The 13662-nt window shown below is 48.8% G+C and overlaps 1 protein-coding gene across 1 annotated transcript in view; it reads left to right on the top strand.

The window, feature by feature from the left end:
• The window catches only part of Dnajc11 (DnaJ heat shock protein family (Hsp40) member C11), a 48537-nt gene that overhangs the window by 18316 nt on the left and 16559 nt on the right, over window positions 1-13662 (top strand). Inside the window, exons 3-4 of the mRNA XM_021160017.3 lie at window positions 804-877; window positions 5038-5139. Of these exons, the coding sequence (XP_021015676.1) occupies window positions 804-877; window positions 5038-5139 (176 nt within the window). The remainder of the gene's footprint in view (window positions 1-803; window positions 878-5037; window positions 5140-13662) is intronic.

Here is a 13662-nt window from a genome sequence, read left to right as displayed (position 1 = left end):
AGGTTCTGGAAAGAATGGTAGCTTCCTAATGCCAGGTGAGATTCATGCTACCAAATTAGACATTTTAAAGTGTTTGAAATGATAAAACATTTTACAGTGATTTTAAAAAATAAAAGCTCAGCCGGGCGTGGTGGTGCACGCCTTTAATCCCAGCACTTGGGAGGCAGAGACAGGTGGATTTCTGAGTTCGAGGCCAGCCTGGTCTACAAAGTGAGTTCCAGGACAGCCAGGGCTACACAGAGAAACCCTGTCTCGAAAAACCAAAATAAAATAAAATTAAATAAATAAATAAAATACAAGCTAAAATACATTGTCACTCTTGGTATTTATAGATTAGAAAAAAATCAGTGGGCTGGAGAGATGGCTTAGTGGTTAAGAGCAATGACTGTTCTTCCAAAGGTCCTGAGTTCAAATCCCAGCAACCACATGGTGGCTCACAACCATCCGTAATGAGATCTGACACCCTCTTCAGGTGCATCTGAAGACAGCTACAGTGTACTTAGATATAATAATAAAATAAAAAAAAGAAAGAAAAAAATCATCTGTTCCTGCGCAGCACACCGTGTATACATTGTGACTGCAGTTAGCAGCTTGTCCGACCTACGGGAAGCCCAGCTTTTCCCATCTGTAGCCTGGGGAGGGGAGAACATTTGTCAGAATGCAGCAAAAGACAGACAGACAGACAGACAGGGAGTCTCTTGAAGCACTTTCCTCCTGACCTGTACACTGGCTTTTCAGGACTGAGGGGAAATTCATGCTGTACATTGTTTGATTTTTTTATTTATTTATTTATTTTTTTACAGTGCTTAGTGACCCCCAAACAAGAGCTATCTATGATATATACGGGAAGAGAGGCCTGGAGATGGAAGGATGGGAGGTAAGAGGAGCGGAGTCTACGGAGTCCGAGATGTCTGTGAGAATGAAGTACACCACCACCACAGCGGCCCTAGGGCTGTGACAGACCTAGCTGTAATGTACTGAGGTATCATGGGGTCCCATCAGACATCAGCGAGAGCTGTGCAGGGGCCGGCAGTTCCCTGTCCTCTTCCTCATTCATGTAAAACTCCCTCTGAAGTGCTTGTGGTGTTTGACCTCATGCTGTCTCTCCCTCTGACCCTGAAGCCAGTCTCAGGCTTGAGCTGTGGTGGGAAGAAAACAGCACTGACAGTTCTGGTGGGGCTCATGGCTGCCACCTCTCTGTAGCTGGGCTTTGATGGACACATCACAGTGACCTGTAGCTAAAGAGACCTGAGTCCTTCCTGGGAGGTTCTGTGTGAATCTCCAGTGGCTGGGGCTTCAGACTCCAGCAGCATCGGACCTGAGTTCCGCTGCCCTTTGAACTAGGCTGTGTTTACACTTGTCCCATCCTCCACGTCGCACCATCCCCAGCCCTTCTCTGCAGCACAGGCCCTGTGTGTCCTGCCTGGTTCCTGTGGGCGTTTGATTCCAGGCCTCTGGCTTCCTGGAAGTCGCAGTAGTTGCTTTGCCTCGTTTGCCCAAACGGGAAATGAGTCCAGTTGTTTCCAGGCTCTCTTCACAGACTTCGTACACTGCTCGTATCAGTTACCAGAGCTGAGGGCTGCACTGGGGGCCATTGGCTACAGAGCCCTCGGCACCACTAGGGTTTTGATTTCCGGCATTGTTCAGCACTCCTGGAATGGTGGACTCCTCCAGCATACTAGACTGTGACTACCTCTTATCCAAGCAGAGTGTCTCCCACTGGCGTGAGGCAAGGCAGACTCAGCCGCAGGCGTGACAGGCGGGTGGTGAGAGGATAGACTCTATGTCATCATGTTAGGAAACTACTCTAAGAAACTAAACTTCTCAGTAAGTCTCACTAGAAACAGCCAGGCATGACGGCTCAGGAGAATCCCCAGCTTTGCAAGGCAGAACCCGGAGAGTCATTAATTAGAGGCCAGCCTGGGGTACAGTGAGTTCCAGACCAGCCTTGGCTCCATAGAGGATCTTGGAAAAACAAACCAACCAAAAAGTGAAAGCATCTTGAATTATTAACAGTGCCAGACATGCAGTCAGTCGGAGGCCCGCTCCTAACTCATGTTCGTGTGCGCTCTCCGTGTTCTTTCGAAGAATGGCTGTGCTGGGTTTGAGTGTTTTCATGACCTTTCTCCACAGTGTGGCTTTTGCTCCATGAAGGACACTGCACTCTTCTCAGTGTGTTATTAATGTTTTCAGAATTCCAGTCTTTGTTGGTGGCTGAAGGGTGTCTGTCACAGCCTGGTACTGCAGTTGACATTTAGATAGTTGGTAGAGGATGAAGGTCCTTGTGAGTATATGAAGTGCCTTCAGTGCAAACATCTCAAACACCTGGCCTCAGCTGTGATGTCGCTTCCCTTTAATGGAGGATATTAGAGAGGAAAATGGGCCTTTTGTTTGGCTGTTTGGTTGTTTGGTTGGTTGGTTTGGATTTTTGTTTGTTTGGTTGTTTGTTTTGAGACAGGGTTTCTCTGTATAGCCCTGGCTGTCCTGGAACTCACTCTGTAGACCAGGCTGGCCTCGAACTCAGAAATCCACCTGCCTCTGCCTCCCAAGTGCTGGGATTAAAGGCATGTGCCACCATGCCCGGCACCTTTTTTTTTTTTTTTTAGGCAGGGTCTGACTACGAAGCTCTGGGAGGCCTAGAACTTGCTTTGTAGATAGCCCCCAGCTAATGATTCCAGCCACATGAGTGCCTGGAGCTGGCTAGCAGTGTGGTGCCAGTACCCAGGTTGAAGTTGAGAAAGTTAGACTGAACTATGAATACTTGGACAGTGTCAGCAATCATTGTTGCTGCAGGTGAAGTGGAAACCATACTCAGCCTGCCGTCAGACTGCTCACACAGGCCTGTGTCACCTGCAGTCAAACTGCTGTCAGACTGCTCACACAGGCCTGTGTCACCTGCAGTCAAACTGCCGTCAGATTGCTCACACGGGCCTGTGTCACCTGCAGTCTGCAGCCAGGTACATTGTCCATTTCCCCTGGAAGAGTGTCTAAGAAAGTTAACCTCTGTGAAACGCTGTAATACAGCCAGTATCTGGAGGGAGATGTCAAACCATCACAGAGCAGAGACGACTAAGACAGTGTGAGAGTAAGTGCAGGCTGATCGTTACTGGGAATCCTCGACACCTGTACAGTCTGGATCTGCCTATAGGAGTGTGCAGTGCTGGGCTGGAGAGATGGCTCAGCAGGTAAGAGCACTGACTGTTCTCCCAAAGATCCTGAGTACAAATCCCAGCAGCCTCATGGTAGCTCACAACTCTCCACAATGGGGTCTGATGCCCTCTTCTGGTGTGTCTAAAAGACAGCTACAGTGTACTCACATATGATAAATAAATAGATAAATCTTTAAAGAAGAAAAGAAAAGAACATGCAATGCTGACCTTGCAGACCTGGCCACATGAGACCTGACATTGGGGCTGGAGAGATGGCTCAGCCATTTTGAGCACTGGCTACTCTTCCAGAGGACCTAGGTTCAAATCCCAGCACTTACATGATGGCTTACAACTGTCTGTGACTCACATGAGTGGTGTGGATATTCATTTTAACAAAACACCCAAATGTAAAAAAAAAAAATTTAAATTAAGAAAAAAAATTGAGCCCGGTGTGGTGGCGCACACCTTTAATCCCAGCACTCAGGAGGCAGTGGCAGGCAGATTTCTGAGTTCGAGGACAGCCTGGTCTACAAAGTGAGTTCCAGGACAGCCAGGGCTATACAGAGAAACCCTGTCTCGAAAAAAACCACAAAAAAAAAAAAAAAGAAGAAGAAAATATCCAATAAAAAAGAAAAGAAAAAAATTTTAAAAATATATTAACATTGAATCAGGTGTGGTGGTACATGCCTTTAGTCCTGGTACTCTATGAGGAGCACAGATAGGTGGACCTCTGTGAGTTTAAGGCCAGCCTGGTCTATACAGTCAGTCCCAGGACAGCCAGGGCTCTACAGAGAGACCTATCTCAGAATAACTCCCCCCACCAAAAAAAAAAGTTGACTTAGGATCCTAGACTTTTTAAAGCCAACAATGCCTAGAGACTGTGGTTGTGGACATTCCCTGGAGGTGAGCTGCCCACTCCCCCACTGGTCCCAGTGATGCCTCTCTTCCCTTCTTCATGGGTCTCTGTGACTAGCCCTGGACAGTGACTGGGGACTGGTCCAGGTGAACAGGGCTTCTATGAATTCACAGGCTGCTAGGGAGATAGTCCAGGGGAGCTTATCCAGCGTACAGCTAAGGTTCTGGACACCACATGCAGGGCTGTCCTCCCCCTGACCACCCATGAGTGTCAGAGTATCAGTGAACCCTGATGACAGAGGCTTATGGGTGACAAGGAGATGCCTGTGCCCAGGAAGTGCCCCCACTGTTCTGGAGGGACACTTGGTTCTGATTCTACAGCAGCTGTGTAGAGTATGGGCACAAGCAGAAGGAACAGAGCTCTGGGTTCTTCCCTGGAGCCTTACAGCTGCAGCAGCTGTCTGTTCCTTCTGCCAGGGTCTGAGCCCCAGCTCCACGCTGTCCACCCTGCTCCCACACTCTATACTTCTCCTGGGGGGGTTGGGCATGGGCATTTGGAAGCAGTGTCCTCAGAAGTGGGGTACCTCATGGCCTTCCTGTCACGTGCTCGAGTGGCCTCGTTGGTCACAGACAACCTCCCAATGTACACATGACTTTCATGTTGTCTGCTGTTGATTCCTGAGACTACAGCATCACTGGCAGCTCAGTGCTGGGCCTCCTGTCGTGCAGACGGGATTCTTATGCACCCATCCATCCCTCGCGGGACTAGAGATCCCAAGTTCTGTAACCCACAGGGTGCCTCATTGATTTCTTGATACAGAATTTGAACTGTAGAATTTCCTTTGATGGTTCCTACAGCTTCTGAGAGGTTACTAAAATAAAGTCGGTCTCTGGAGAGCCCAGAAACCAGCAGAGCCTTGCTCTCCTCCCAAGGGTAGCCATGCTGGTCCCTAGCTATTATGTGCACGGCAGACAAGAGTCCAGCTCTCCAGGTGTCCTGGCCCTCATGCTGTGTCCTCAATTCTGTTCACAGGTGGTGGAAAGAAAGAGAACCCCAGCCGAGATCAGAGAGGAGTTTGAGAGGCTCCAGCGAGAGCGCGAAGAGAGGAGACTGCAACAGCGAACGAACCCCAAGGTAGCCAGCGCCACCTCAGAGGACCAGGGAAAGCCAGGTTGAAATAATGACATTTTTTGAAGTGACAGCATATAAAACTAGGTGGGGCAAGGCCTTGCTGCTTATTCCAAAGCAGTCTTCCACAAGGTGGCAGCTGGAGCTGGAGCAGAGACAAGTGCTCAGACACTGTTGTGGAGGAGAGCCAGAAAGCCCCCTCCGGCCTGTCCTCCAGGTCTGTAGCCAACAGCTCAAGTGCCGAGGCAGTGGTCCTCTCCTCTGTGCCAGTTAGACTGGGAAGGCACATCTAGCTTGTACCAAACATCCTGGGATGTCTTCATCATCCCAGACATTGCTGCCGTGAGCCCGTCTCTAGACTGGAACCCTCATACATCCGCTACCATTTCCTCCTGTACGGTGTCTTTTTCCTTCTCCTGAGGAGGTCATTCTGAGTTAGACCCCAGCCAGGAGGCAAACAGGTATCTTACTAAGTTTGCTGTTCAGGCTGGGCCCTATCCTTGTGTCTGGATAGCCCTGCTACAGCCTGTTGCTGTCATGATAAGGAGCCGGTAGCCTTTCCATGGCCTCTTGAGGCTGCCTGTGTCCCCCAGTGAGGCAGTGTCCTAGGAAGCATCATTGCCTTCCTGAGTGAACAGTGGCAGCTTAGGGTCACAGGAGGTGACCCTCTGTCACGTTCATCCTAGCATGTGTGCTGTAGGACATGAAAGTATGGGAGGTCTTTGTCTCCTGAGTACAAGTGTCAGTTTGACTCTTGCTTCTCAAAGTGTGTAAGAACCTGGGGTGGTGGCTAACGCCTGTAATCCCAGCACTTAGAATGCGGAGGTAGGACTGCCATGAGTTCAAGGCTACCCTGGGCAGCTCAGTGAGGCCCTGACTGACAATAAAAGTTAGGTGGGGCATGTCTGGGACAGTAACTTAGTGGTAGTGTTTGACCTTGTGCACGGGGCCCTGGTGTCAGTCCCTAGTACTATGAAACAAAGTGAATGAAATAAATGGCAGTTTCCCAGAGGACCTCTCCCGATACAGCCCACAGGCATGTAGGTCCCTTGGAGGAGATCCTGTGGTATATCATAGAACCTATACAGGGCTTCCTTTGGGCCCAGAATTATTCCTAAGGCTATGGGGTGGAGCTCCTTACTGAAGCTGCATGTGGCTGTCATGTGTGGGATCATAGCTTCAATCCCCTCCTCTCCATCCACCCCCCAAAATGCTCTCTTTAGAGTACTTGAATAACTGAACGGTCTTTATGCTGCTTTCTGTCAGCTTCAGGGATAATGATAAGAAAATGGGGAATGAATACATGTTCCTGAATGTTTTAAATCCATGCTTGGACCCGTGGGTGTGGATCTGTGGACACAGCTACCCGTTCTGGGCATGAGCACCCCCTCCCATCGATCCCCAACACAAGTGGGCTTCAGTCACACAGTCACAGCGTGGCTGCACTGAGCCAGGAGGGGTCATCGGAATCAGAAATCTGGCGTGGCCACTCTGCCCCTGCCTTCTGGTTTGGGTGTCTGGTTTGTATGACCCACCACACTGCCTTTTAGAACCTGGAGCTTGGAATCGAGCTGCCGGATGAGGGTCTCAGGTTGTGTGAGCCGGTGCGACTCCTGTCTGTCCATAAAGCTCCCCACGTGGCCATGACCCAAAGCAGCCACTGCCTCGCTCACAGGCTTCTGTGCATCCCTCCCTGTGCTTACAGAGCTCGGCTGTCTCTGAGGATGGATGTGGGTTTCGTTTTTGACCCTGTTATGTGGAAGTTACATAGAGATTATTGTTTCCTAGTGCTGATAGAAACCAGCAAGGTTAGGAAGGCTCGTTGTGTTCAGACATGAAGACATGGCATACACTGTAGCTGTCTTCAGACACACCAGAAGGGGGCATCAGGTCCCATTACAGATGGCTGTGAGCCACCATGTGGGTGCTGGGAATTGAACTCAAGACCTCTGGAAGAGCAGTCAGTGCTCTTAACCACTGAGTCATCTCTCCAGCCCTGTTTTTGTTTTTTGAGACAGGATCTCTCTGTGTAGCCCTGACTGCCCTGAAATGGAACTCACTCTGTAGGCCATGCTGGCCTTCAAATCACAGATAAAATACTCTGCCTCCAGCTGGGAATAAAGGCATCAACTGCCTTTTTTCTTTTTTTGAAATTCTGTTATGGGACTGAACAGATGGCTCAATGGTAAAGGTATTTTGTGACCACTTCTGACAACCTTAGTTTGACTTCCAGGGCCCATGTGATGGAGTTCATTCACAAAAGTTGTCTTCTGACTTTCACGTGTTCACACATGTGTTCATGTGTGCCCCATTCCCAGCCCCACCCCCACCCCCACCCCAAATTGATTGCTTAGATTCCAGGGCAGAGCACAGCCATCAGGATGTGGCTGCTGTGGCTGCGGTGGGTGTGGTTTTGGAGTCATAAAGCCAGCCGACCTTGGCAACCAGACAGGACAGGAGGAACCCCTTGGCACCCATGTTTGTTGTGCTTAGTGGCAGAGGGTAGGCTAGAGAGGGTCCGTGCAGAATGAAAATGTGGCTGTAGTGTGAGGAGTTGATCCAGCCCTGGGGCTGGCGTGTTGTGGTGAAGAACTGGCTACATTGCCTTTCGGCCTCAGATCCCTGCAGGACTGGCAGGCTGCAGTGGGTGGAGGCTCTTCCCGGGCTGACACATTCATTCCTGGCTGTTCCTTCCTAGGATTGTAAAGCCTACATGGTCCTGGCTGTCAGATACTGAATGGGTCCGTGGCTGTTCATCACCACCAGAGCTGCCTGTCCACTTAGCATTTGTGCTGTCATACAACACCACGACAGGGCACCTCAGAGAAACAAGAGCTAGTTGAGGTTTGTGGTTTAGAGGGATAAGAGTCCACAGAGGATGGCAACATTGACTGGGCAGTGGTGGCACACGCCTTTAATCCCAGCACTTGGTAGGCAGAGGCAGGCGGATTTCTGAGTTCGAGGACAGCCAGGGCTACACAGAGAAACCCTGTCTCCAGAGAAAGAAAGGATGGCAACATTGGCAGTGAGGGAGAGGTAGACATGACCAGAGCAGGAAGCCAAGAGGACGAACCGCAGGTGTTGGGAGAATTTAAATCCCTCCAACCAGGCTGGACACCTGAGCCTCCTCAGTCAGTGCTGCTAGCTGGGGACCAAGTCGCCACATTGCCTTTTGGGAGACTTTCAGTTAATAAAAAGTCACTGTTGAAATTGTAAGGATCTGTCTCAAAAAGATAACCATTAATGAGAAAGTGAAGACTGCTACAAGTCTGTCAGCTGTGGTTTCTCTCAGGAAGGAGCAGTGGTGGCTAGCGAAGGGAAGAGAAGCAGGAGACCATGCACATGGCTGTGAATGGAGCTCTCTCTTGGCTGGGTGCACTTGGCACATTCTCCTGAGTGGCTTGGCTGAATAAACAGAAACCTGGGTGGAGCCCCATAGGCTAGTTATCACCAGCCTCACGGGGGGCGGGGGGTGTTGCTAATCTCCTTACTGCTGGGTGGATCTTTAGCCCATACACACCCAGTGTTACAGAGGTCTGAGTCAAGGATCTCGCTCTGCCAGCTGCATGGCAGCTCAGCTCCCAGGAGTCCTTCCTGCTGTGGGAGGGCTGGCTACCTGTCACCTGGTTCTCTGGTGGCCATCTTTAGACACTTGTGTCTAAAGCATGTCAGCACACTGCACCCCATTTTGTAGTGTACAGCCTGGAGCTAAGAGTGGCGCTTTCCTTTTGAGTTTTGTAAAATTCAAAAGAAGAATGTTTTGATGTTGGGCATGCTAGTGCACGCCTTTCCCAGCATTCAGGAGGCAGAGGCAGGCAGAAATCTGTGAGTTTGAGGCTACCCTGGTCTATAGAGTCCAGGATAGCCAGGACTACACAGAGAAATCCTGTCTCCAAAAAAAAAAAATTAAAATTAAATTAAAAAATTAAATATATATATATATATATATATATATATATATAAATAACAGATAAAGTCAGCCATGAACGGTTGCCTAGAGTTCAGCAACACACAAGCGCGTTCCAGAGCTGAGTACCCAGGTGTGCTCTCTCCTCTTTAAGTGTGACAGCTTCCTGATGGGAAGCTGGGTATCAGAAAGACAGAATGCAAGGTTATTGGCTGGATTTTAGGGACAGAAGGATAGCCACAAGTTCAAGGTCGGCCTAGATTAATTGTGCTTTTCGGGCCATCTAGGGCTCCTTTCTTTTTTTTTTTTAGATTTATTTATTTATTATATATTTATTTATTATATGTAAGTACACTGTAGCTGTCTTCAGACACTTCAGAAGAGGGCGCCAGATCTCGTTACGGATGGTTGTGAGCCACCATGTGGTTGCTGGGAGTTGAACTCTGGACCTTTGGAAGAGCAGTCGGGTGCTCTTACCCACTGAGCCATCTCACCAGCCCTAGGGCTCCTTTCAAACAAACAAAATTACCAAAATTATGGCCAGTTGTGCTGGCACAAACCTTTAATTCCAGCACTAGGGAGGTAGAGACAGGTGGATCTCTGAGTTTGAGGCCAGCCAGAGCTATATAGGACCAAGTCTGTGGTTTAAAAATGGTGGTAGAGGTTAAAAAGGTCTTGTTCTTGTAAAAGCGTTTTTGCTTTTACAAGAGTATGCTCTAGGGTACACACACTTAGCCTGAAGCTTCAGCAGACTGAAGCTGAGCACTCAGGCAGGTGTCCAGTGGTCCATATTTGCTTCAGTCTTGTGTGCTGGAGTCTGTCAGAGCTCAGTGTAACTCTGCTCCTCTCAAACCTGTGACTTGTCATAAGAAAACCTACGGTGTTGGAAGTGAATAGTTGCTGGTGAGTAAGCTGCAGCCTGTGGGCACGTGGGAAGAAACCCTCCTACTCTGGTATTGCAGCACACTGTCTGCCAAAGTGTATTTCCTGAAGATTAAAGAGCATCTGGGCCCTCGGGAATGAAAGACACCTCGGTCAACTCAGGGTGACCTGAGTAGCCATTTCCAGGACAGTTAATTCATCAGTTGGGTTGTCACCGAGCTCAGCTATGTCCTCGGCTCGTGTCACCTCTCCAGTTTATTGTTTCCCATAGATTTGGGTCAGCGCCACGGCTGTTGAGTCTCAAGTTACCAGTTGGAGTTCTCAGTTATCGTGCCTTAAGAGCAGCAGGGCAGCTGAAAGTGACGGCTGCAGCGCAGTTCTGGGTTTCTAATGGCTACTCTCCCTCTGCTGAGTCATCGCTTGGTTGTCAGTGTGGAGTTGCTGTCTGTGCTTTTGCTTATAGCCTGGGCTGGCCTGGAAGTCATGATCTTCTTGGCTCATTGTCCCGACTGCTAGCATTTCAGGCCTGTACCATCATGCCTTGCTGAGTATATACTACTTGAAAAGCTTTCAGACCCAGATGTGGTACTGCGATCAAAGTCATGTCCACAGCACTTGGCCTGCACCTGTGGTGGTAGAATTGTTGAAAAGGAATCTAGAGCCCTATACACCCAGACTCTACAAGTGAACTACATCCTCAGCCTGCCACAATTTGAATTTTTCTCATCATTTCTGGGGTTGACTAGACTCCACTGGCTAGCACTGGGCTGACACCTCCCTGCAGGTGTAGTCAGATGGTGTCTGGGTCTTACCACTCATGTATGTTGAAGAAAGCTTGGTTGGTTGAGTTCTTTTTGAGCAAGGGTACCTAGGTAGATCGGGTTGGCCTTGAACTCACTTTGTAACTCATACTAGTCTGGAGCTTACTACAATCCTCCTGCCTTAGCTTCCCAAGAGCTAGCTAGTATTTCAGCATTCCAACAAGCCCAGAATTGGTAATGGCTTCTGTTCACCTGGGGTAGCCTGGGGTAGCCGCCAGAGTTGGGTATTACCCGGCGTCTTCTCAGCCAACTTGGAATTTCTCCCAGCGTGTGAGTTCTTGGGTAATTACCTTGATTTGCATATCTAGGCTCCCCCAAACAGCATTGTCCCCAGAGGAAGCAGTTTCTCTTTCTCATGCCAGACCAGCAGTGGTTACACCCACGCCTCCCGCCCTGCTTTTCCTTCCTTCTTTTTTTTTTTTTTTTGGTTTTTCGAGACAGGGTTTCTCTGTGTAGCCCTGGCCGTTCTGGCACTCACTTTGTAGACCAGGCTGGCCTCGAACTCAGAAATCCGCCTGCCTCTGCCTCCCGAGTGCTGGGATTAAAGGCGTGCGCCACCACGCCCGGCTTCCTTCCTTCTTTTTAAATTGTGGTTATGCACATGTTGGGGGAGGTGGGGGGGCAGGAGGTTAATATTAATCATGGTGGTGTAATTCCAGATCTTGAGAGGTAAGGCAAGAGAATTAGGAGCTCAAAGCCAGCCTCATCCACATAGCAAATTCAAAGCCTTTATGGATTACATAAAACTCTTGGTCTCCAAAATAATTTTCCTGTTTAAAATGTCTTCATGTTAGAGGATGGAGGTGGTGTTCGTGGGCATTGTCTTTGCCTCCATTCAGAATAGTCTTTGGTGATTTTAAAGCAAATTGTACTTATGATCTATTGGATGTGTCATCAAGTGTAGACACTGACCCTGGGGCTAACCCGTTCCACTCCAGAATGAAATACAAGTTTAACTAGTTGCACCTTACAGACTCTCTCTTGTCCTAAATTGACATGCCAAAAGGCTGTCAGTAGCATTCGAGATCTCTTTCAAACCATCAGAGAACATGTGTGGTTCGAGTTTTCCCTCATAAACTGGTGTGTCTTGGAATATTCCTTTGCTTTCAGTTACTGCAAATCCTTGGTGTTTCAAGACTGACCAGCTCTTAGAGCTGAGCGAGTGGTGCACACACCTGATCCCAAAAACCAAAAGGTGCTTGACCAGGAACTCTAGGCCAGCCTGAGCAATACAGTGAGACACACACACACACACACAAACACACACACACCCTGCCTCAGCAGTGGTCGTACTGCTGGGGTTGGGGACATGTCTCTCTGATGTGGGCAACTGGAAAGCAGGAACAGAGGAGGGAGGTTTATCTAAGTTTAAGACTGTCCTGGGTTGTGCGAGTAGCAAGAAGACCCTGTTTCAAAAGAAGATAACCTAAAAAATAAAATAATAAAAATAATAAATGACAATTTAAGAAGGAAGTCTGAGCCAGGCTTACAGCTCAGCTGTATAGTCCTCAGTGCTCAGGGGGTCAGAGTTCAAGGCCAGCCGAAACAACTTAGATCTTGTCTCCAGCCATGACTGGAGTTATTGAGATAGCTGAGTGGTGGAGAGCTTACCTCGCATGTGCCAGGAAGGAGGGAGAGCGAAGACTTGTAAGTATAGCTTTCTGAGAAGATGAAATGCATTAATACATTAATAATTTTTAACGAAACCATTTAATTTTAATATTGTCTGAAGAATGTGTCATGACAGCAACCATCACCAAGCAGCAGAAGCCGTAGATGCCTCAGGAACTGCCAGGCACCGCTGTTGCCTTTTATTTATTTTTTATGGCATGTGAGGTGAGAAATTGTCAGAAAAATACCAAACTAAAAAAAAAAGACGGGTTGAAGTGGAAACTTCTGGCTTCTTTGGAAAGTCAGTTATGTCACATGATGTGTTGCTGGGACACACAAGTGACAGGATGTTTTGCTGAAACGGACACATGAAAGGACACATGATGGTTAGAAAGAATATAAATACGACCCCACAGCAGTGGGAACGTCAGGTCGGGTCACTTTGCTTCGCCTCTCTGTTCTTCGCTGACAGCACACATGTATTGGTTCGCCTTACATTGAGTTGTTGAGCTGCGCTTGTGGTGACATCATAGAGAGAAACCCGTCAGAGAACTTCTCATGAGGTTCCTGGGGCTGGTTGGCAAGCCTCGTGGTTTCTTCTGGATTGAACTGCCTTGCTGACTGTGTGTGGTGACCGCCGAGTGGACTGGACTGAGGACAATGAAGCTTGGAATCACACCAAATAACTGTCATGTGACAGGAGGCTCAGGAGAGACCCTGCCTTAAAGGAGCAGGTTGAGAGAAGCTGGACATTTGATGCCCTCTTCTGGCTTCTTCACGTGCATTGTGTACATGGGCACAGGGTGAATCAGTAAAATCAGAAGACAGTAGACGGGAGAGGATTGGGAGCCTTGCTGGGCATTTCAGCTCCCCACACGTTAGGTGGAAGAGACAGGATGGATTCCCTAAAGGAAGTGAGTGTAACCTGTTAGGGCCACTCTGCCATCTTCTGTAAATACATTTTTGTTCGGAGGGGATGTGGTGCATCTGTGAAAATCAGGATCACTCGCTCTGCTCAGTCCCTCCCTTCCATCATGGATTCTGGAGATTGAATGCACGCAGGCTGTCAGGCTTGGCAGCAGTAAGAACCTTCGCCGTCTCCCGGCTCCAGTCTGGAGTCTTAACTCAAAGCTGCTGTTGCTGGTGGCAGCACTTCATGGAAAGTCTTGGCTCATGGGTAGGCCAACAGGGTGAAGATGGTGTGGTCCCTGACAGCCCTCTGAGACCCCTTCCTGCCATTTCCTACTCCTGTGTGAGTCTTATCGCTGTAATGAACTCCTGGTAGAGTTGGCTTAACAAACACAAAGT

Source organism: Mus caroli, unplaced genomic scaffold (genome assembly GCF_978045245.1).
Source record: "Mus caroli unplaced genomic scaffold, Mus_caroli_1 scaffold_6, whole genome shotgun sequence".
NCBI classification, from domain to species: domain Eukaryota; kingdom Metazoa; phylum Chordata; class Mammalia; order Rodentia; family Muridae; genus Mus; species Mus caroli.
Note: the sequence above shows the minus strand (reverse complement) of the source record. Positions and strands in the feature narration are given on the sequence as shown.